The 23,919-nt window shown below is 40.9% G+C and overlaps 1 protein-coding gene across 1 annotated transcript in view; it reads left to right on the plus strand.

Moving 5' to 3' along the window:
- The first annotated feature begins 916 nt into the window (after positions 1 to 916).
- tnfsf10l (TNF superfamily member 10, like) overlaps positions 917 to 23,919 on the plus strand; it is a 56,652-nt gene continuing 33,649 nt past the window's right edge. The window contains exons 1-2 of the mRNA XM_038995552.1: positions 917 to 1,181; positions 23,527 to 23,676. Of these exons, the coding sequence (XP_038851480.1) occupies positions 957 to 1,181; positions 23,527 to 23,676 (375 nt within the window). The 5' untranslated portion in view covers positions 917 to 956. The remainder of the gene's footprint in view (positions 1,182 to 23,526; positions 23,677 to 23,919) is intronic.

The following is a 23,919-nucleotide window of genomic DNA, read 5'->3' on the forward strand; positions in this document are numbered from 1 at the left end:
AGGTCCTCAGTATCAGGGCTGTCTGTCTGGCGGGGTCCCAAAACCACTGTCTCCCCCACAATCTGTCTCCCATCTCAATATAGAGCATACACTCATGGAGCAATGAGACAAGCAGTGGTCCCCTTGGCTCACACATGACGACACAGCTGTAGAGACGAGAGACAGAAAGTGGGAGAGACGGAAAGGAAATCAAGATTATTAATAAAGATAGTCAGACATATTTACAGCGCTAAAAGCAGTCACTTATCTGTTCCCATCTATCTGCTTCTTTTACAGTAATTTCAAATGCAACTTAATGCATCTTCATTGGGAGTTTGTGTTTGAGATGAAAGTTGTTTATTTTACCATAAACGCTTCCCTTTTAGTTTCACAAATGTAATCTATTCTTAATAATAAATATAAGTCAGATGAAAAACACTTTAGTTAGGTTTGAATTTTTCATGATAAAAAAAGTACCATTCATTTCAAATACACATTTCCATAGCCATACTAACAATAAAATAGACGATTGCCAAGGGAAAGTTCAAATATTTAATCAAGGCTCAGTTTTCTAGAGTTTTGGCTAAATATTTGTCCTATTCTGTTCAGTGCAGTGGCGGTGGACTCTCTCAGGAGGTAACTGAGAGGTTAACACCACGCACGCATCTCTGTTTTGAAGGAACTAGAGCGGAGGCAGGCTGCGCACACTCTCTGTCTGCAGGGTTGGAACGTGGTTACCCCAGTCAACTTTCTCTCAAGTCGTCGGGGCAAAGAGGAAGGAATACAAGGAATAGAATAAAAGACTGGAGTGGTTACCCTCCTTCTCTTCCTCCCACGCTAAATTGAATGAAGGGGCTCTTTCCGTCTCAAAAAGTAGGAGACAAGCTCATGTAGCGTGGGCATTGATTTAATATACCCGTCCCGTCCTTGACTTCGTTGTTGTTTTTCACGGATACTCATGTGTCAGGAATGCTACCATGGCCACGCCGAACAGTCTTCAGCAGCAGCAGGATTACTTCAGAAGCGTCAGCAACGAATCCACAACGTATATGATGGTCCCGGCCACGGCGGCTGCGGTAAACGCGCGTCGCGATGCCGCGCCATCCAAGATGTGGATCGCAATGGTGGTTATTGTGGTGATCGTTCTACAGATTGCCTCGACCACCGGACTGTTCGTGTACCTAAATATGTCAGTATCACAGGTAAGGAATTGGTTTTTGTTCAGTGGATTGGAGAAGGAAGAGGGAGAGAGGAGGGTGTTAGGTTGGCCGCAGCAGCAGTGCAGTTTTGGAGTTTAACGAACACTTTGAATAAAGTTTCATTTGATGATATTCCAACACTGTTGTGGACGAACTTTATGCACGATTTGACAAAGTTTTAGGAAATCGTGTGACCGAAAATGTTAACTGGCATGTCGCCTGTCTGACAACAGCGACCAACCATGTTGTTTGTGTTAGATTGTGCATCAATAATCTAACAGTTGTGGAACCCTGGTGTAGCCTTACACATTATTTGTGGTTTTATTTAGCACTCACGTTTTCTGACCCCCCAAAAATAGTACCAGTCAAAAGTTTGGCCACACGTACTCATTCAAGGGTTTTTCTTTATTTTTTTTAACCATTTTCTACATGTAGAATAATCGTGAAGACATCAAAACTATGAAATAACACATATGGAATAATGTAGCAACCAAAAAAGTGTTAAACAAATCAAAATATATTTTCGATTATTCAAAGTAGCCACCCTTCGCCTTGATGACAGCTTTGCACACTCTTGGTAATCTCTCAGCCAGCTTCATGAGGTAGTCACCTGGAATGCATTTCAATTAACAGATGTGCCTTGTTAAAAGTTCATTTGTGGATTTTCTTTCCTTCTTAATGCTTTTGAACCAATCAGTTGTGCTGTGATGTGGTAGGGTTGGTATAATGAAGATAGCCCTATTTGGTAAAAGACCGAGTCCATATTATGGCAAGAACAGCTCAAATAAACAAAGAGAAATGACAGTCTATTATTACTTTAAGACATGAAGGTCAGTCAATCCGGAAAATTTCAAGAACTTTGAAAGTTTCTTAAAGTGCAGTCACAAAAACCATCAAGCGCTATGATGAAACTGAATCTCATGAGGACCGCCACAGGAAAGGAAGAGCCAGAGTTACCTCTGCTGTAGAGGATAAGTTCATTAGAGTTACCAGCCTCCGAAATCGGCAATTAACTGCAGCCCAAATAAATGCTTCACAGTTCAAGTTACAGACACATCTCAACATCAACTGTTCAGAGGAGACTGCGTGAATCAGGCCTCCATGGTCAAATTGCTGCAAATAAACCACTACTAAAGGACACCGATAAGAAAAAGAGACTTGCTTGGGCCAAAAAACACGAGCAATGGACATTAGACCGGTGGAAATCTGTCCTTTGGTCTGATGAGTCCAAATGTTCGATTGTTGGTTCCAACCAACATCTCCGCATATGTGGTTCTCACCGTGAAGCATGGAGGAGGAGGTGAGATGGTGTCAAGTTGCTTTGCTGGTAATTCAAGGCACACTTAACCAGCATGGCTACCACAGAATTCTGCAGCGATACGCCATCCCATCTGGTTTGTGCTTAGTGTTTCTATCATTTGTTTTTCAACAGGGCAATGACCCAACACACCTCCAGGCTCTGTAAAGGCTATTTAACCAAGAAGGAGAGCAATGGAGTGGTGCATCAGATGGCCTGGCCTCCACAATCACCCTACCTCAACCCAATTGAGATGGTTTGGGATGAGTCGGACCGCAGAGTGGAGGACATGCAGCCAACAAGACTGCTGGAAAAGCATTCCAGGTGAAGCTGGTTGAGAGAATGCCAAGAGTGTGCAAAGCTGTCACTGTGGCAAAGGGTGTCTACTTTGAAGAATTGAACACTTTTTTGGTTGCTACGTGATTCCATATGTGTTATTCTACAATGTAGAAAATAGTAAAAATAAAGAAAAACCCTTGAATGAGTAGGTGTGTTCAAACCTTTGACTGGTACTCTGGAACCCCGTATGGTGTAATTTATGAATTAAGGCTACTACTAATAAATATATATATTTTTTTAGCCAAGAATATAATAGAATAAACAGTTACATAATGTAGAAAAAGACCAGCATATTTTTTTGATTTTATTTTCATTATATGCAAACATAGTTTGGAAGTATGCTCTGGTGGCCTGGGTGGCATCCCTTTGTTTGAATGATGGCCATGTCAATCTTGGTAACAACTCTGACTTCTTTATGGAACAGTACATTTTGGGTGGTTGCCTGGCTGGTTCCTGAGAATACAAAGAAAGGAGCAGAAACATGAATTAGTATGCCAAAATGAAGAAAAAATGCTGCGTAAACATATTATTATGATGTAGAAGAACAATTTGCATGCAGCTGTTGTCAGCAGCAGCCAAAAGAGATCCTCTGCCTCTGATAGTTAGGTTACTGCCAGACCGAGCAAAACATAGATTGTGTGTTAAAAGTCAATTCATGATTAACTAGGCTATTGAATCACCAAGACTTATTATAGCATATATAATACTTTATTAATAAATCATTTAAATACATACCTCCTCTCAGTCATCCCACTGGCCATCACGTAAGTTCAACAGAGGTCAGCAACAGTCTTCTTTGACTTCAAGAAAATAGTCCCCTCACTGAAATACTCAAATAAAATAAACAATTAGCTCATTTCCAATGTCAGGCTGGGTCTGTAGCTTTATTTTTCATATTCCATCATTTAAAAAGTAAATTTATTTGTAAGAGTAAGCTAGCTAGCTTGTAAAGTGGTTTATTAAAGTAGCCTAGCTTTTTCGGCTAGCTAGCTAGCTAGCTAGCTTACAAATGGTGCACAAATTCTAATACAACATTATCTATCTAGCCCATAGTTCATCATATGACTTTGGCTTCATATATTTGAATTAAATAATCAACTTTGTTTACCTTTAATAAATTGAAAAATAGTATATTTGCAAGTTCAACCACCTTCCTCTTGCGTCTTCATGCTTTTATGGCAGTTGGTTTTCGATTCTGAAGGGCAGTTAAAATTTGAAATGATCACAAAGGTTCTATGTAGAACCCCTTAATTTGTATTTATTTTAAAGCAAGAGGAAATCATGTGTTTATAAAAGCTAGCATTTAGTTTGCAACAGCGCAGGTTTGTATGAATCTTTCTCTATGAACCTTGCTGTTTGCCACTCTGACCTCGGTAACAATTTTGTAAAATACAAATTCGGTCTCTCCCTGCCATAGAGAGTTAAGGTGTCGGATGTCCGCTAGCCATTTCATGATATCGACAAGGTCTAACAAGGTTTAGCTTTTGTTAGCATGTCGCATCGGAAATTCTCAAAGTCAGGAGGCGTGGTCGACAGTGCGTACCTCGTACGTGCCGTTTCTTGCTCGGGAATCGTGAGACAGAACAATATGTCTTCGTGAATAGCATCCCCCGACATGTAGCAAACAAAAGTCAGTGTATCTTGGCCCTCACAGCTAACATCCATTTGGAGAGCATAAGGTGGGGAGTTTGAGTCGTTCCTCAGTTTCCTTTTGATTGCTAGCTATATCATAAATTCTTAGTTTGACAGTGTTATCTGACAAAGGTATTGATGTGAGTTTCTATGCCTCTGCCTCCCCTCACATTGTTTTCACCATATCAATTGTGGCCGGTAATATCAAAGTCTTTGCAATAGTGTGTGGTTTGTCGTGGAAATTCATACTGAGACTTTGTAATTTCTTCAAACAATCATCTTTATTTAATATCGATTTAATTATTGCAATAATGAGACTAGGCAACCCAACACTCTTGACTGTTGGGCCGAGCAGACCCCCACCTGGCTTAGTCTCCCAGATGCAAGAATGATTTTGAGACAGTTTAGGAGTAGAACAATCCCTCATTATCTCTGGTGAAACCCATTCTTGACCATACGACCAGATTAGCTGCAGGGAGCTTGAGTGGAGTCCATAAAAACACAGCATTAGTAGAACAGAAATGTCTTACTATTTGTTATTATTAATTTTTAACCATTAATATCAAATAAATCAGGTAAGTATGTCATCTTTCTATCACAGGTTTCATAGCGCAGCGGGCTTAGACATTAGGCTATAACTAGCAATACAAATGGCTGTTTGAGATACAAATAAGATTACTACACAGATTGCTTGCTAGCTAACAGTTCGCTTGCTAGCCAACAGAACGCTTTAATTTACAATGAAAACGACAAAATTAGAAACGTATAATATCTGAAAATATAGTTAGTCATACCCGTCCATATATATGGATGAACACTTCACGGGAGCGTGTCTTTTCCATTTGGTTTGTAGCTAGCTAAAACTTGTTTGGCCGTTGTGTCAGGTCATCCCGGTTCACACTGATCGTGTGCAGAAAGTAGACCATCACAATTTGTTCCCACTGATCTTCAGGGCAGCAATATTGTTGAGAGCAGTAGCAACACTTTTGCAGTTCTCCATGGCTAACACTATAGTTTTAACATGTTATAGACAGAAGCATGCTACATGGCAGACCAACCTGAACTAATCTCTTGGCATGTCCAGCCCATCCATTATCTCAGTCAATCACGGTTAGTGGGAAGGTTCGTGGCTTTTTCCTGGAAACTAGGCTCGTAATTTAACAATTTTATTCATATTTACAGATGGCATACAAATTTGTTATTAAGGCACATGAAAGTTCACATGTTCCAGAAGGCAATTCTGCCAAAAACCCATTTTTGTAAAAATAAAAACATTCAAATGCCTCTCCTGTGTAGTAGTGACGTGCGACATTGGCCTAGCTTCTTGAAACGGGTCACATGTTATGTTTTATATATACAGTTGAAGTCGGAAGTTTACATACACTTAGGTTGGCGTCATTAAAACTCGTTTTTCAACCACTCCACACATTTCTTGTTAACAAACTATAGTTTTGGCAAGTCGATTAGGACATCTACTTTGTGCATGCCACAAGTAATTTTTGCAACAATTGTTTACAGACAGATTATTTCACTTATAATTCACTGTATCAGTATTCCAGTGGGTCAGAAGTGTACATACACTAAGTTGACTGTGCCTTTAAACAGCTTAGAAAATTCCAGAAAATTAGGTCATGGCTTTGGAAGCTTCTGATAGGCTACAGTAAAACGAGTCCTATATCGACATAACCTGAAAGACCGCTCAGCAAGGAAGAAGCCTCTGTTCCAAAACCGCCATAAAAAAGCCAGACTACGGTTTGCAACTGCATATGGGGACAAAGATCATACTATTTGGAGAAATGTCCTCTGGTCTGATGAAACAAAAATAGAACTGTTTGGCCACAATAACCATTGTTATGTTTGGAGGAAAAAGGGGGGCAAGCCGAAGAACACCATCCCAAACGTGAAACACGGGGGTGGCAGCATCATGTTGTAGGGGTGCTTTGCTGCAGGAGGTACTGGTGCACTTCACGAAATAGATGGCATCATGAGGTAGGAAAATTATGTGGATATATTGAAGCAACATCTCAAGACATCAGTCAGGAAGTTAAAGCTTGGTCGCAAATGGGTCTTCCAAATGGACAATGACCCCAGGCATACTTGCAAGCAAAGTTGTGGCAAAATGGCTTAAGGACAACAAAGTCAAGGTATTGGAGTGGCCACCACAAAGCCCTGACCTCAATCCTATAGAAAATGTGTGGGCAGAACTGAAAAAGAGTGTGCACACAAGGAGGCCTACAAACCTGACTCAGTTACCCCAGCTCTGTCAGGAGGAATGGGACAAAATTCATCCAACTTATTGTGGGAGCTTGTGGAAGGCTACCCAAAACGTTTGACCCAAGTTAAACAATTTAAAGGCAAAGCTATCAAATACTAATTGAGTGTATGTAAACTTCTGACCCACTGGGAATGTGATGAAAGAAATAAAAGCTGAAATAAATAATTCTCTCTACTATTAATCTGACATTACACATTCTTAAAATAAAGTGGTGATCCTAACTGACCTAAAACGGGGAATTTTTACTCGGATTAAATATCAGGAATTGTGAAAAACTGAGTTTAAATGTATTTAGCTAAGGTGTATGTAAACGTCCGACTTCAACTGTATAAGCTTGTGAGCAAAGTACTTGCGCAGTTTAGTGGGAACAATCAGCCCGTGGAGAGAAGCACGAGATTGAACTTCACTTAACTCTAGAAAGCTAACACACAACCCTTGTCTGTGGCAATTGTGATTGAATCAATGCAACATTAGTTAGTGATGCACTGATATTACATTTTTAGCCGATACCGATATCTAATATTTTCCTTGCCAAAAAAGGAACTATACCGATGACCAATTTTTTACATTTTAGTGGCCTTTTAAGTATTCTAGTACAGTAAATAGTTAACACACACACATGGACACAGCGGTCTAAGGCACTGCATCTCAGTGCAAGAGGCGTCACTACAGTCAATGGTTCGAATCCAGGCTGTGTCATATCTGGCCGTGATTGGGTGTGCCATAGGGCGGCGCACAATTGGCCCAGTGTCGTCCGGGTTTGGCTGGGGTGGGCTGTCATTGTAAATAAGAATTTGTTCTAAGCTGACTTGCCTTGTTAAATAAAGTTTACACACACACACACACACACACACACACTGACCAAAAAGTTATTTGGTTGGCATTTACGTATATCCCCATTACCAGTAAAACATAATCAAAACCTATTTCTTTCACTTACTTGCTGTGCTGTTTCGTTGTTCATTTGTTCAGTCATTTCATTCTCAACCAGGATTTCATCATGCATGTCAAGCAGTGAAGTTTCATATCTGTCTGTCTGTGGCCTCTCTTCCTCTGGGCGCACTGTCACTGTGTCCATTTCCATTTTGTCCAGCTGTGTATGTAACATTTCACGTAAACCCAGTTTCTTGTCTGCATCGAAGTAGCGGTCCTTGTATCTAGCATCGAGCATAGTGGCGACACAGTAAAGAGGCTCAGAGAGCATGCCACCGAATCGCTTGTTCACAGCCTCGAGTACTTTTGTTTTAACCCCACGGTCTGTGTTGGCAATTCTGTTGAGCAGGCGTTTTGATGCCATGACAGGGTATCCCGTCTGCTGAAGACGCAGTTGGGTCAGTTGTTCGAATGGAGCTAGGAATGTTCATATTTCCAAGTTTCAAACATGTTCTCAAATGCCGTTGAAATGGCAGCAGCGGTATGAGAACCTGCACATTCTTGAGCTTTCCTCAGTATGAAATCCTCATCGACCCACTGTGCTGTCAGACTCATAATGCTCATGGGGCTGACACCGCTGGTCCAAATGTCAGTCGTGAAGCTAATAACAGTGACGCTCATGGATGTGAGTTTCAACAATACTGTATAACTCCGGTTGTGCAACATCTGAAAAATAGTGTGTACTGGGGCTCGACCAGTCGGCGAAAGCCAACATCATCCGCGACAGAGCACTGTTGGTTGTCAAGGGCAATGAATGCCATTATCTTGGCACTAATGGATTTCGCCTTTGAGTTGTCTCGTTGAAATGTTCTTACTCTTAAAAATGACTGCTCGAATTGAACTTGTTTAGTTGTTGGTAGTGTGTGCTTAGTATTTTTCTGCTTTTGTTCTGTGTAGCGCTGTTTTTTTTTGTTACGTCCTCTACTTACGTTATATAGGTGTGCACGTCAGCTTTGACATCAGTTTTGCCCATCGGCGTTAAACTAGACATCGGTCCGATGCCGATGTTGACATTTTTAGCTAATATCATCCGATTCTGATATGCTCACCGATATGTTGCGCATCCTTATTAATAACATAGAGCTGGCAGGTTATACACTCTATTGGCAGGATAGAACAGCAGCCTCTGGTAAGACAAGGGATGGCGGTCTATGGATATTTGTAAACAACAGCTGGTGCACGATATCTAAGGAGGTCTCGAGGTTTTGCTCGCCTGAGGTAGTGTGGTCTACAGCTTAGCATGAGATACTCTATCTACCTAGAGTTTCCATCTGTATTTTTCATAGCTGTCTACATACCACCACAGCCCAATGCTGGCACTAAGACCGCACTCAATGAGCTGTATACCGCCATAAGCAAACAGGAAAGCGCTCTTCCAGAGGCGGCGCTCATAGTGGCCAGGGACCTTAATGCAGGGAAACTTAAATCAGTTTTACCTAATTTCTATCAGCATGTTAAATGTGCAACCAGAGGGAAAAAACTCTGGACGACCTTTACTCTACACACAGAGACGCGTACAAAGCTCTCCCTCACCCTCCATTTGGCCAATCTGACCCTAATTCTATCCTCCTGATTACTGCTTACAAGCAAAAATGATAGCAGGAAGCACCAGTGACTCGGTCAATAGAAAGATGGTCAAATGAAGCAGATGCTAAACTAGCACAAACTGGAATATGTTCCTGGATTCTTGCGATGGCATTGAGGAGTACACCACATCAGTCACTGGCTTCATCAATAAGTACATCGATGACGTCTTCCCCACATTGACTGTACGTACATACCCCAACCAGAAGCCATGGATTACAGGCAACATCCGCACTGAGCTAAAGGGTAGAGCTGCCGCTTTCAAGGAGCGGGACTCTAACCTGGAAGCTTATAAGAAATCCTGCTATGGACACTGGCAATTCTGACTTCCTCCCTGTAGGCTGTCTCATCGCCGTCAGTGATCAGGCCTACCACTGTCGTGTTGTCAGTAAACTTGATGGTGATATTAGAATTGTGCATGGCCACGCAGTCGTGGGTGTACAGGGAGAACAGGAGGAGACTAAGCTCACACCTCTGAGAGGCCCCTGTGTTGTGAGTCAGCTTGGCAGAGATGTTGTGGTCTTCCCAGGGTCCCGAGCTTGGTGATGAGCTTGGAGGGGACTATGGTGTTGGACGCTGAGCTGTAGTCTATGAACAACATTCTTATTAGGCCTGGGAGGTATCCATATTTTCATGTTGCAATACCATTCTTCTCTCGTACCTGGATTTACGGTATTACCGGCATAGCACACAAGGGGGCGATAAAAAAGTAAGAAATGCCCATTGGGCCTCTCTTACGAGAATGCTATAAACATTTGCACAAACTAATAGCGAAATCACATAGATATTGTTGGCTAAATGCTAACAAGTAAAAACGGCCATAAACGAATTGCAAAGAGGCAAATCAAGCACATAAAGTGATACAAGCATAGCTAATAGCAACTGAACTAGACATTTTTTTCAAATTAACATAGTTGTGACGTATGCTTTTCTGAAGGAAGAGGGAGAAGAAAAAAACGGGGGGAAATGGCAGCTTTACAGAACTCATCCAGAGCTCTTTGACTTCTGACAGAAAGCCGTTGTAAGATATCTGATTGCAAACATTTTGTAGTGAATTGCGTACAATTGTAACTTCATCACCTCATGTGCGCCACACAACAGAGACTCGCCGATAGATATAGAAGCTATGGACTCACCGGCTCTCGCTTTCTCCCGTTGTGCTATTTAGAAATAAATGCGTGACAGGCTCAACTGATCTGGGTAACTACGGTAAGCTTCATAATGTAAAATAATGTGACTGGTGAAATGAAGAACGCAATCTGCTTCATCTCCTAACATATTGCACAAGTTGACTGCAGGTATTAACTTAAAAGGTAGCTACAAATATTCTAATTTATTGAAAAAGTTCAAAGAAATTGTTTTGATATTGACGGTATTGAATAACCATCCTGTGGCTTTTTCCAAATACCCTCGGTTTATGATATATACGGTATACCGCCCAAGCCTAATTCTCACATAGTTATTTTCCCTCTTGTCCAGGTGGGAGAGGGCTGTGTGAAGTGCAATTAAGATTTCACCATCTGTGGGTCTGTTGGGGCGGTATGCGAATTGGAGTAGGCCCAGGGTGTCTGAGATGGTGTTGATGTGTGTCATGACCAGCCTTTTAAAGCACTTCATAATTACAGATGTGAGTGCTACAGGGCGATATAGGCATGCTACCTTGGAGTTCTTGGGAACAGGGACAATGGTGGTCACCTTGAAACATGTTGGGATTATAGACTGGGACAAGGAAAGATTGAATGTCTGAAGACACTTGCCAGGTTGTCCTTGCATGCTCTGTGAACGGGTCGGTCCTGGTATTCCATCTAGCCCGGAGGCCTTGCAGGTGTTAACATGATTTAAAAGTTTTTCTCACATCCCATGGAGAGTGAGATCACACAGTCATCTGGAACAACAGAGGCTTTCATGTTTTCGCCAAGTGAGCATGAAAGGGATATAACCTACACTACTGGTCAAAAGTTGTAGAACACCTACTCATTCAAGGATTTTTCTTTATTTTACTATTTTCTACATTGGAGAATAATAGTGAAGACATCAAAACTATGAAATAACACACATGGAATCATGTAGTAACCAAAAAAGTGTTAAACACGTCCAAATATATTTGAGATTCTTCAAATAGCCACCCTTTGCCTTGATGACAGCTTTGCACACTCTTGGAATTCTCTCAACCAGCTTCACCTGGAATGCTTTTCCAACAGTCTTCAAGGCGTTCCCACATATTTTGAGCACTTGTTGGCTGCTTTTCCTTCCCTCTGCGGTCCGACTCATCCCAAACCATCTCAAATTGGTTGAGGTTGGGGATTGTGGAGGCCAGGTCATCTGATGCAGCACTCCATCACTCTCCTTCTTGGTAAAATAGCCCTTACACAGCCTGGAGGTGTGCTGGGTCATTGTCCTGTTGAAAATTCAAATGATAGTCCCACTAAGCCCAAACCAGGTGTGATGGCGTTTCGCTGCAGAATGTTGTGGTAGCCATGCTGGTTAAGTGTGCATTGAATTCTAAATAAATCACTCACTGTGTAACAAGCAAAGCACCCCCGCACCATCATACCTCCTCCTTGCTTTACGGTGGGAACCACACATGCAGAGACAATCCGTTCACCCACACAGCATCTCACAAAGACACAGCGGTTGGAACCAAAAATCTCCAATTTGGACTCATCAGACCAAAGGACAAATTTCCACCTGTCTAATGTCCATTGCTCATGTTTCTTGGCCCAAGCAAGTCTCTTCTTCTTATTGGTGTCCTTTTAGTAGTGGTTTCTTTGCAGCAGTTCAACCATGAAGGCCTGATTCTCCTTTGAACAGTTGATGTTGAGATGTGTCTGTTACTTGAACTCTATGAAGCATTTATTTGGGCTGCCATTTCTGAGGCTGCTAACTCTAATGAACTTATCCTTCGCAGCAGAGGTAACTCTGGGTCTTCCATTCCTGTGGCGGTCGTCATGAGAGCCAATTTCATCGTAGCGCTTGATGGTTTTTGAGACTGCACTTGAAGAAACTTTCGAAGTTATTGGCACACCTGTTAATTGAATTGCATTCCAGGTGACTACCTCATGAAGCTGGTTGAGAGAATGCAAAGAGTATGCAAAGCTGTCATCAAGGCAAAGGTTGGCTATTTGAATACTCAAAATTATATTTTGATTTAACACTTTTTTATTTCATAGTTTTGATGTCTTCACTATTATTCTACAATGTAGAAAATAGTACAAATAAAGAAAAACTCTTGAATGAGTAGGTGTTCTTAAACTTTAGACCGGTAGTGTAATTGATTTTGCATATTGATTTAAACTGAGTAAACGTTAACACTAGACTGGTCAATATCATGCTGATACAGACAAGCCTTTATAATGTAGTTTCTAACTGATGATGCAAGGCTATGCTCGATCCAGCAGAAAGGGAGAAGGAGAGAGAGGGAGTTGGAGAAAGAGACACAGCGGGGAAAAAATATACATTTAAGTTCCTTGGACAAGACGCAGCCATCATTTCTGCTATGCCAACTCGGTGTGCTTGGATTGGATACAACACACTGTTGGGAAAGACTTTGGAAAGATCAACATACTTTAATTGTCTCCTATAGTATAAGATTAGTGTGTGTGTATATATGTGTGTGTATATATACTAATCTTTTAGCGGTTTATCTTAATAGCACAATGCATGACATTTCCCTCAAAGCTACTATAATAAACGTCACACACATTCTCTTCTGCCAAAGTACACACACTATCTCTTTGTTTCTCTCTTTCCTTCTCACTTATTTCCTATTTCTCTCTCTCTCTACCCATCTTTCCGCTCCTTCTCGCTCTCTCACCCCTTTCTCTTTCTTCTCTCTCAATTCATTCTCTCCTGCCAATGAGTGTTGTGCAACTGACTTGCATAACGCAAACCTTTTTATATACAGTTTTTGTGCGTTATAGAGAGAGCAATAGGTCAAAATCAGTCAACAAATGAGCGGGAAGAAGAGAGGATAGTGTCACTGCTATAGATTATGTCAGCGTGTACTACAAATATACAGAGACGGAAACACACACGCACACCCTATGGCCCCTTGGTCAAAAGTAGTGTGCTTTATAGGGAGTAGAGTACCATTTGGGATGCGTAACACTGCATGTGAGACAGTGAGTGGGTCGGTCTGTCAGTAGGTAGGTCGGTCGGACTGACGGGCTGGCAGACGGATACACACACACTTCTGGCAGACGGATACACACACACTAATATATATATATATATATATATATATATATATATATATATATATACACACACACACTAATCTTCCCAATTTGTACTTGGCTTCCTAGACTAGCGAATCCCCTTTCCCACAATCCTGCGTTGTGAACACACACACACACTCCAATCACTTGAAAGACATTTACAATAGGGGGAAAACAACTGTAGCTCTTGACAAATACTAAATAAAGATCATATGAGAAAACACTTTTCCATCAAGCAATTATCTCTGCAGTGCATATAAAACACTGCATCAATCAGAAGGGAGTGAGAGCATCTACTATTATTCTGACATTTCACATTCTTAAAATAAAGTGGTGATCCTAACTGACCTAAGACAGGGAATTTTTACTTGGATTAAATGTCAGGAATTGTGAATTCAAGGTTTCAAAGACCTCTCTGATGAGGATAGGCTACCCGTCCTGTTGGGGGAGGACGCAGAGAGCTGTGGGTTGGCAGCGCACTACATTGCTGCCTGCCATAAGTTGAGGGACAGTGTCTGACAGACCAATCAACCTGCACATGTACTCTACTGTATGGTTATTGTTCAATGTATGGTTATTTTGACCCTTGGTTATTGTTGTTACTGTTGTCCCATTGACAATTTTGATTCTTATTTTTATATTGAAAATATCCAAAATAAGCTTTGGCAATATGTACATTGTTACGTCATGCCAATAAAGCGAATTGAATAGAAAATTGAGAGAGAGAGAGATAACCTTTAATTTGATTTGACCTTGAGATTGACACACTCCAAAGCAAAATAAATGTAGAAATTGGACCCTCCTGTCCCACAGTCAACTCTCATTTCTCGAGCTATTAATTCAAGCTACTGGAAGAACATTCCCCTCTTTTTCTCCTCTCTCGCATTCTTCTTCTCTCTCTCCCGACTCGAGGCCTCTATTTCTCTTTACCCTCCTTTTCCCTCTTCTTCGTTCTCCTTTCTGTACTCTATCCCTTCTACTCCCCTCTCCGCTGTCCTCTACCCTCTTTCCTAACCTCTTTATCGCCTCTTCCTTCTCTCTCTGCTCTCACTCCCTTCTGTCTTCTCCCCTTTCCCTAACCCCTCCCACACCTCTTCCCTATTTTTTTAAACTTCCCAATCTCTCTTTACCCCGCTATTGCCTCATCTCCCTAAAACATATTTTCCCTCTCACTCCTCCATGACAAAGAATCCAGTGGCTTCAGGCTGTTCTAGGAAAATTATCCTAGCTCTTGTGTTCCTTAGCAGGAGGTTCAGATGAGAGGTCAGAGGTTAGAGACAACGTTAGCGTCTTGGACGCGCTAGGCGTTTGGAGGCGGTAGCCAATTGGATGCATGAGCGATTTTGGACACAGTAGAATGCAATGAGTCATAGATGGAAGTGGAACCCTGGGACAGAACCCAGGAAGCAGCGGGTTCTGTCTGTTAGTTGGCTGAACTGAAGCCCCATGTTGTTCTGATGTAGGAATATATTACCATAACTGCTGACCTTAACATTTGTGGCAACGCCAAACTGACCGTGAGATCAGCAAGGGAATCATTGAAATAACACACATAGAACAGATCTGCCGCTTCCTAGACTTGCTTTAAATGAGAATGACAGATCTGTAACTCACATTTCTATGTGAATTTGGTCAAGTCGCCCAAAAAGTTACAAATTGCAGCTTTAAATTAACCCTGGTTTAAAGTGAATGAAAATCTGTAATCACCTGTTCTACTTAATGTGTGTGTGTGCTTCATTGTGTTATCGTAGCTAATCATTACAGCATGTGTTTAAAAGAACAAGAACTATGTTCTCAAGGACATGAGAAGGGGACCAGGGGAATGGAGGGAGGAGACGGGGAGGGAGAGAAAAAATTACTCTTGGCTGGTTGGTTACCATTCTGTTTCTGATTTATACAATGACTGTGTCCCAAATGGCACCCTATTCCATACATTGGCCAGTTTTATTGCTTCTTTAATCAGGACGACAGTTTTCAATTGCAAAAGGGTTTTGTAATGATCAATTAGCCTTTTAAAATTATAAACTTGGATTAGCTAACACAACGTGCCATTGGAACACAGCAGTGATGGTTGCTGATAATGGGCCTCTACGCCTATGTAGATATTCCATTTAAAAGAATCAGCTGTTTCCAGCTACAATAGTCGATTACAACATTAACAATGTCTACACTGTATTTCTGATCAATTTTATGTTTTTTAATGGGCAAAAAATGTGCTTTTCTTTTAAACAAGGACATTTCTAAGTGACCCCAATCTTTTGAATGGTAGTGTATATCTTTTTTTTAATCGTTGGACATAAATTACTGTAAAAATGCCAGCAAATCAGCTCCGAGTGGTTTTAATTTTGGAAGTATTCCCAATCGTAATAGAGAGATATACACTGAGTGTACAATTCTTTCCATAACATAGACTGATCAGGTGAATCCAGGTGAAAGCTATGATCCCTTATTGTCAGGTGAAAGCTATGATCCCTTATTGTAAGTTCTTAAATTCACTTCAGTCAGTGTAGATGAAGAGGAGGAGAGAGATTTAAAGAATGATTTATAAGCCTTCAGAAAATTTAGACATGGATTGTGTGTGTGCCATTCAGAGTGAATGGACAAGACGAAATATTTAAGTGCCTTTTGAACAGAGTATGTTAGTAGGTGCCCGGCACACTGGTTTGAGTGTGTCAAGAACTGCAACGCTCAACAGTTTCCTGGAGTTAACATGGGCCATCATCAGGTTTGAAATGATTATGTTTTAGTCAAATATGTGTGTGTGGGCTTCTTGCGCTCAATTTGCAGTCTACAAATTATTTGTAATTATGTTCCAGCCACCTGACCATAAGCTCAAGAAAAGAATCAGTCCGAGGCTGAATCTAGTTGATGATGGCTGAACATGGCTGAACTCCTACACTCCTCTTTTTCCTACCTCCTTTTCCTCCTTTGTGCTCTTGTAATAACAGTGTAGGGAGGAGTGAAACACACTTACACACTTACAAAATGTAATGTACAGAAGCGCTTAAACATAGACACATGCATGACATACACAGACACACTCCCTCACACACACACACTCCAGGTCTCTGGGCCCGGATTTGAGTTACATGGCTGGCTTCTCTTCCATAATCACCTTTAATAAGACTTGGTAAAATCCTGCGTTGTGAACACACACACACACACTCCCTGGGCCATGGCCGGTGCTTGGTGTCCGGGACTCCGGAGGTAACACTGCTACATTGTTCCCCACTTCCTTGATGGCGTTCCTGAGATCTGTGGGGCTTTGTCGATTTGTGTGTGTTCCTGTCCTCTCTGACCCCTCCACCTGGCTATGGGAAGAGTTAATGACATATTAATCCTGTAATAGGTTTTTTTCTAATGGGAGGGAAGGATTACACACACACACACACTTGCACACACTGCAGTCTCCACTTCCCTGCTGTAAACATCTGTTAAAATAACTGTACTTTAAGACTTTTTAATTATCCCATTATCTCTTCAGTGCCCTCAAGTAGATATTATCTCTATTATAATAATGAGGTTTGGATTCACACACACACACACACACACACACACACACACACACACACACACACACACACACACACACACACACACACACACACACACACACACACACACACACACACACACACACACACACACAAATCCAGCCACTCCCTAACTAGCCCTGTGAAAACGAATACCCCTTAATAACAAATAATTTGACCATGGCCTACAAAGACACCAATAGCCCACTTTTACTTTTTCTCTTTCATGCCATGCACACTCATGCACAAACATCAACTCTCACTGATATCACAAAGACAATGCAAAGTCAGCAGTCCAGCCAGACATAGACTTTTGAGATGCACCCTAACGTGGCTTCCTTTTCCTTATTTTCCTCGTCTCATCTTCTACATTAGCAGTCATCTGAAAACACAGCAATACGGTGAAAATATTTTAAAAAGCAATCGCTCTTGTATTTTTACAAATTAGTCATGCACTTTAACAACGTTTTAGACTAAGAAAAGGAGATGAGAGGATGCTACTGTCAAGAGTATGGAGATGCACCCCATGTCTGGCTATATTGGATTGAGGCGCAGCCAGCCACTGTTTTGGAGAACCCAGACACTTCCCGTAAGTAGAATGTGCCAGAATCTTGTTTTATACTAGTGATTCCTCATGAAACACAGACAAATAAGACCATGATTTTGAGGATTTTCACAAAATGTAATCGATAGAATAGTCCATTGGAGAAAGGATTGTTGACATATATTTGACATTTGTATCTAAAAGCATAATTGAGAAATAATTTATCAAAGTTGGCATATTTATGACATTTTGGCCTTACCCGGGCCTCTTTTAAGACTCCATATTGTTTAGTCTGTAAGTGCTACATAGCAAACATTTGTGTCATATGAAACTTTTAAGTAAGCATTACCAACAGAGTGAATGTGAAAATAGTTTCAAAATGGCCGCCGTCTGCTGGTGATTTACAGAATGTGCAATGATGCAAGTAAAAAGAGGACTGTGATTGGATACATTGCCTAATATACCAATTTCTGTTTATAAAATGGGCCATAACTTTAAAACTAGCAGAGATCCCACTCGGGAACATTGATATGCCCGTAGAGTATATTATGTTAAACAATATATTGATAATTTTGCCAAATCCAAATGGTATATTTTCTATATTTATGTTTATATATTTCAATATTCATAAATGAACCTTTTCACGTGTGAGTTCCAAATATCTCCAACGTGATGTCAGAATGCACTCAACTGTTCCAAAATGTGATTGTTACGCAACATGAATGTTAACCCACCCTGCCCTCAAACTAAGCCTGCAAATTATCTACAGGCTATATTTAAACTTGTCAATTTGAAATTATTTTACAACAAGTTTTATTTTCGAACAACAGTTTGAATTTAGATATGTTCCGCCTCCTCATTATTTCAAATAGATGTAGCCCATTTCACTGTTGTGGACAATTTGTTTGAAGCTCCCACAATAAGTTTGATGAATTTTGTCCCATTCCTCCTGACAGAGCTGGGGTAACTGAGTCAGGTTTGTAGGCCTCCTTGCTCGCACACGCCTTTTCAGTTCTGCCCACACATTTTCTATAGGATTGAGGCCACTCCAATACCTTGACTTTGTTGCCTTAACCTTTCTGAACCACCCATCCCGGATCCGGGATAATTGACATCAGCAACACTGAATAGCATAGCGCCACAGTCAAATAATATTACTAGAAAATATTCATATTCGTGAAATCACAAGTGCAATATTGCAAAACACAGCTTAGCCTTTTGTTAATCCACCTGTCGTCAGATTTTGAAATGATGCTTTACAGCGAAAGCAATACAAGCGTTTGTGTAAGTTTATCGCTCGCTCGACAAAACAATAAGTACTCTTAGCATCAGGTAACTTGGTCACGAAAATCAGAAAAGCAATCAAATGAATGGTTTACCTTTGATCTTCGGATGTTTTCACTCACGAGACTCCCAGTTAGACAACAAATGTTCCTTTTGTTCCATAAAGATATTTTTATATCCAAATGCCTCCGTTTGTTTCGTGCGTTATGCTGAGAAATCCACAGGAAAAAGCGTTCACGACAACGCAGACAAAAATTCCAGATAATATCCATAATGTCCACAGAAACATGTCAAACGTTTTTTATAATCAATCCTCAGGTTGTTTTTCAAATATCTATTCGATAATATATCAACCGGGAGTGTTGGTTTTTCACTAGGACCGGGTGTAACAATGGCCGCCTTTCTCTGTTGCGCACAACTCACTCTGAGAGCCCCCACATATTCACTTATGCAATGTGATTGTTCTCGCTCATTTTTCAAAATAAAAGCCTGAAACTATGTCTAAAGGCTGTTGACACCTTAGGGAAGCCATAGAAAAAGGAATCTGGTTGATATCCCTTTAAATGGGTATTAGGGATGCATAAGAACAGAGAGGTTTCAAAAACAGAGGCACTTCCTGATTGGATTTTCCTCAGGTTTTAGCCTGCAATATCAATTCTGTTAAACTCACAGACAAAATGTTGACAGTTTGGAAACTTTAGAGTGTTTTCTATCCTAATTTGACAATTATATGCATATTCTAGTTTCGGGGGCTGAGAAATAGGCAGTTTCAAATGGGTACGTTTTTTGGCCAAAAACGAAATTACTGCCCCCTACACTTAAGAAGTTTTAAGCCAATTTGCCACAACTTTGCTTGCAAGTATGCTTGGGGTCATTGTCCATTTTGAAGACCCATTTGACTGATGTCTTGAGATGTTGCTTCAATATATCCACATAATTTTCCTACCTCATGATGCCATCTATTTTGTGAAGTGCACCAGTCCCTCCTGCCGCAAAGCACCACCACAACATGATGATTCCACCCCCGTGCTTCACGGTTGGGATGGTGTTCTTCGGCTTGCAAGCATCCCCCTTTTTCCTCCAAAACATAACAATGGTCATTATGGCCAAACAGTTCTATTTTTGTTTCATCAGACCAGAGGACATTTCTCCAAAAAGTATGATCTTTGTCCCCGTGTGCAGTTGCAAACCGTAGTCTGGCTTTTTTATGGCGATTTTGGAGCAGCGGCTTCTTCCTTGCTGAGCGGCCTTTCAGGTTATGTCAATATAGGACTTGTTTTACTGTGGATATAGATACTTTTGTACCTGTTTCCTCCAGCATCTTCACAAGGTCCTTTGCTGTTGTTCTGGGATTGATTTGCACTTTTCACACCAAAGTATGTTCATCTCTAGGAGACAGAACGCGCCTCCTTCCTGAGCGGTTTGACGGCTGTGTGGTTCCATGGTGTTTATACTTGTGTACTATTGTTTGTACAGATGAACGTGGTACCTCCAGGCATTTGGAAATTGCTCCCAAGGATGAACCAGACTTGTGGAGGTCTACAATTTTTTTGTTGAGGTCTTGGCTGATTTCTTTTGATTTTCCCATGATGTCAAGCAAAGAGGCACTGAGTTTGAAGGTAGGCCTTGAAATACATCCACAGGTACATCTCCAAATTACTCAAATTATGTAAATTAGCCTATCAGAAGCTTCTAAAGCCATGACATCATTTTCTGGAATTTTCCAAGCTGTTTAAAGGCACAGTCAACTTAGTTTATGTAAACTTCTGACCCACTGGAATTGTTATACCGTGAATTATAAGTGAAATAATCTGTCTGTAAACAATTGTTGGAAAAATTACTTGTCATGCACAAAGTAGATGTCCTAACCAACTTGCCAAAACTATAGTTTGTTAACAAGACATTTGTGGAGTGGTTTGAAAAACGAGTTTTAATAACTTCAACCTAAGTGTATGTAAACTTCCGGCTTCAACTGTATTTATTGTTTTCATAATGTATTTACGTTTTCAAGTTCTTGTGACAAATCATGCATTCCTATTCATGCATAGATTGTAATGGACACATATGATGTGTGTAAAATACTTTTTTGAAGGTTGTACTGATTATGATGAGCTAATGCTAATCTATATGCCAGGTATGTGGGGCGCCATGTTTGTTGACATTATACAATGCATTCTGGTTGTCACGTAAACATCTGTCAAACCAAAGATGTTATAACAAAATGAGGTGAGGGATGGTTCACTCATCTTTCGAGTAAACTTCCGGAAGTGAATGACGGGAAGTGAGTAATGGTAGACGACACACCCCCTTCAACATGCGTACCGCAAACAGATCAAACTCATCTAGTCTCATTTTTTATCTTTGGTTGACCAGAAAAATGAAACATGGCGGTGTCCACAAACTACCCATCGGATTACTTTCGATTTTTGGAAAGAGTTTTATGAAATTATTTCCATCAATGGTAAACTCACCCGTAATTTCTATTGTCTAATTGAAATTATGATTTCTGTCAGCCGAGAGTTAGTTGAATATGACTGCTTGTGTTTAGGTCAATCTTTCCTCAGTTAACGCTAGGACTAATGTGGCCTACATTTTCCGGTTTGGATGATTGTGTTATGCTGTCGCCACTTCTATTTGCATCCACAAATAAAGTGGTCACATTTGTAAGGACTGTTTGTGCAAAATGTTTGTAAAAAAACAGTGTTGCCAGCTCAAACGCTGACTGTTGCGTCAATTGAAGCTGGACGTTCTTAATACATTCTAGTCACTGGGGTTTGAGTGTACGCTGCAGGGACCACTGTAGAATGATCACACCCTGTTTTGGTACGCGTCAAATTCATGTGAAAAAAAGTTTTCTTGAAATCAAAACGGATGAAACATTATGGAGTCCTGGGAAGGCCAAAATGTCATAAATATGCCAACGTTTATCAATTATTTCCCAATTATGCATTTAGATACAGTATATATGTCAACAACATGCATTTAGATACAGTATATATGTCAATCATGATTTGGGAATTTTTCATGAAATATAATCCATAGATCTTTTTTTTGTTGACTGGGTTTCGTGAGGAATCACTCCTATGTCTCCTCCCTCACTCCCCTTTTATTAGGAGGATAGAGAACCATTCAAACGTCAACAATAGGTCTGAGAGAATGTGAAGAAAGCAACCCCCCCACACAATCACCCACATATATACTGTATGCTCGCATGCACACACACCGCAGTCATACCCCTGTTGGGCCTTGTTAAAGAGTCAATAGTACAACCCCCCCCAACCGTGATGCTGAACGGTTCCATACCCCTGGCCACAAATTACACACACACTCAATTACATACAAATTACACACAGACTCAAACGTAATACAGAAATTAACTCAGTCTCAGATGGAGAGAAAGACAAAAAGAGAGCAAGAAAAGAGAGACATTTTTGTATTTCCTGTGTGCCCTGGAGGAGTGGTTGGTTTATTGGCCCATTAGATATCTGGGGATCTGGGTGTATGTTCGAGTTCATTCCAGGAGAATCAAACCGCTAGTTAAGCAGTCTGTGAATGTCATTGAAACTGTTATTAAGGACAACACATTCCAGACATAATGAAAGCACTAACATTCATAAAATGACCGATCCTTTGTTACAATCTTGTTCTCATCTTGCTGTTGGTCTGCCATCATCGACGGAATCGCTCATTGATTGTGACATACAAAGTGCCTATGAATGCCATATGTCACACTTATAACACTTACACTACCTCTCCTAAAATATGTTTTCCCTGTTCCTTCCCTCTAGGTGCGTAGCCAGGGCATAACAGAGGAGCTAAAGTTTCTGTCTGTTGAATGCTCTATATCAATCTATGCATTGCTTATATGGCTTTATGTCACTCTAAGTCTTTTATATTCTCTCCTCCCTGTAGATGCATCACATTCCAGGTCAAAAAGCCCTTACACAGCCTGGATGTGTGATGGGTCACTGTCCTGTTGAAAAGCAAATGAAAGTCCCACGAAGCACAAACCATATGGGATGGTGTATAGCTGCAGAATGCTGTGGTAGCCATGCTTGCCTTGAATTCTAAATAAATCACAGTGTCACCAGCAAAGCACCATCATACCTCCTCCTCCATGCTTCACGGTGGGAACCACATATGTGGAGATCATCCGTTCATCTACTCTGCATCTCACAAAGACACAGCGGTTGGAACCAAAAATCTCAAATTTGGACTCATTAGACCAAAGGACATATTTCCACTGGTCTAATGTCCATTGCTCGTGTTTCTTGGCCCAAGCAAGTCTCTTCTTATTATTGGTGTCCTATAGTGGTGGTTTCTTTGCAGCAATTCGACCATGAAGGCCTGATTCACGGACTTGAGGTCGGGTGATTTTGCGGAGGCACGTAGCCTTGTGGTTAGAGCGTTGGGCCAGTAACCGAAAGGTTGCTGGATCGAATCCCTGAGCTGACAAGGTAAAAATCTGTCGTTCTGCCTCTGAACAAGGCAACAACCCACTGTTCCAAGGCCATCCTTGTAAATAAGAATTTGTTCTTAACTGACTTGCCTAGTTAAATAAAGGTTAAATACACTCTTTTTTTCCCGCCAGGGCATTATAGAGCAGTTGAAGTGTATCAGTCTGCTGAATGCTTTGTTACTGCTACGTACGCTTATAACACTTATACTATCTCTCGTAACTCAATTTTTTCGATTCTCTCCTCCCTTTAGGTGCGTAGCCAGGGTGTAACAGAGGAGCTGAAGTGTCTCAGTCTGTTAAATGCTCTGGATAAAGACCAAGACATCCCAGAGAACCTGGCTCAGCTGTTTGGAGAGCCCTGCATCAAACTGGCCGAGGGCATCAAGGCCTACATCTCTAAGGTAAGAAGAACACAAATGTAGTGCTCAATGGCAACCTATTCCCTAGATAGTGCACTACAATAGGACCCTGCATCAAACTGGCCAAGGGCATCAAGACCTACAGTACCTGTCAAAGTTTGGACACACCTACTCATTCAAGTATTTTTATTTATTTTTTACTATTTTCTACATTGTAGAATAATAGTGAAGACATTAAAACTATAGTTTGCCCTGAATTCTAAATAAATCACAGAGTGTCACCAG

Source organism: Salvelinus namaycush, chromosome 6, assembly GCF_016432855.1.
Source record: "Salvelinus namaycush isolate Seneca chromosome 6, SaNama_1.0, whole genome shotgun sequence".
NCBI lineage: Eukaryota > Metazoa > Chordata > Actinopteri > Salmoniformes > Salmonidae > Salvelinus > Salvelinus namaycush.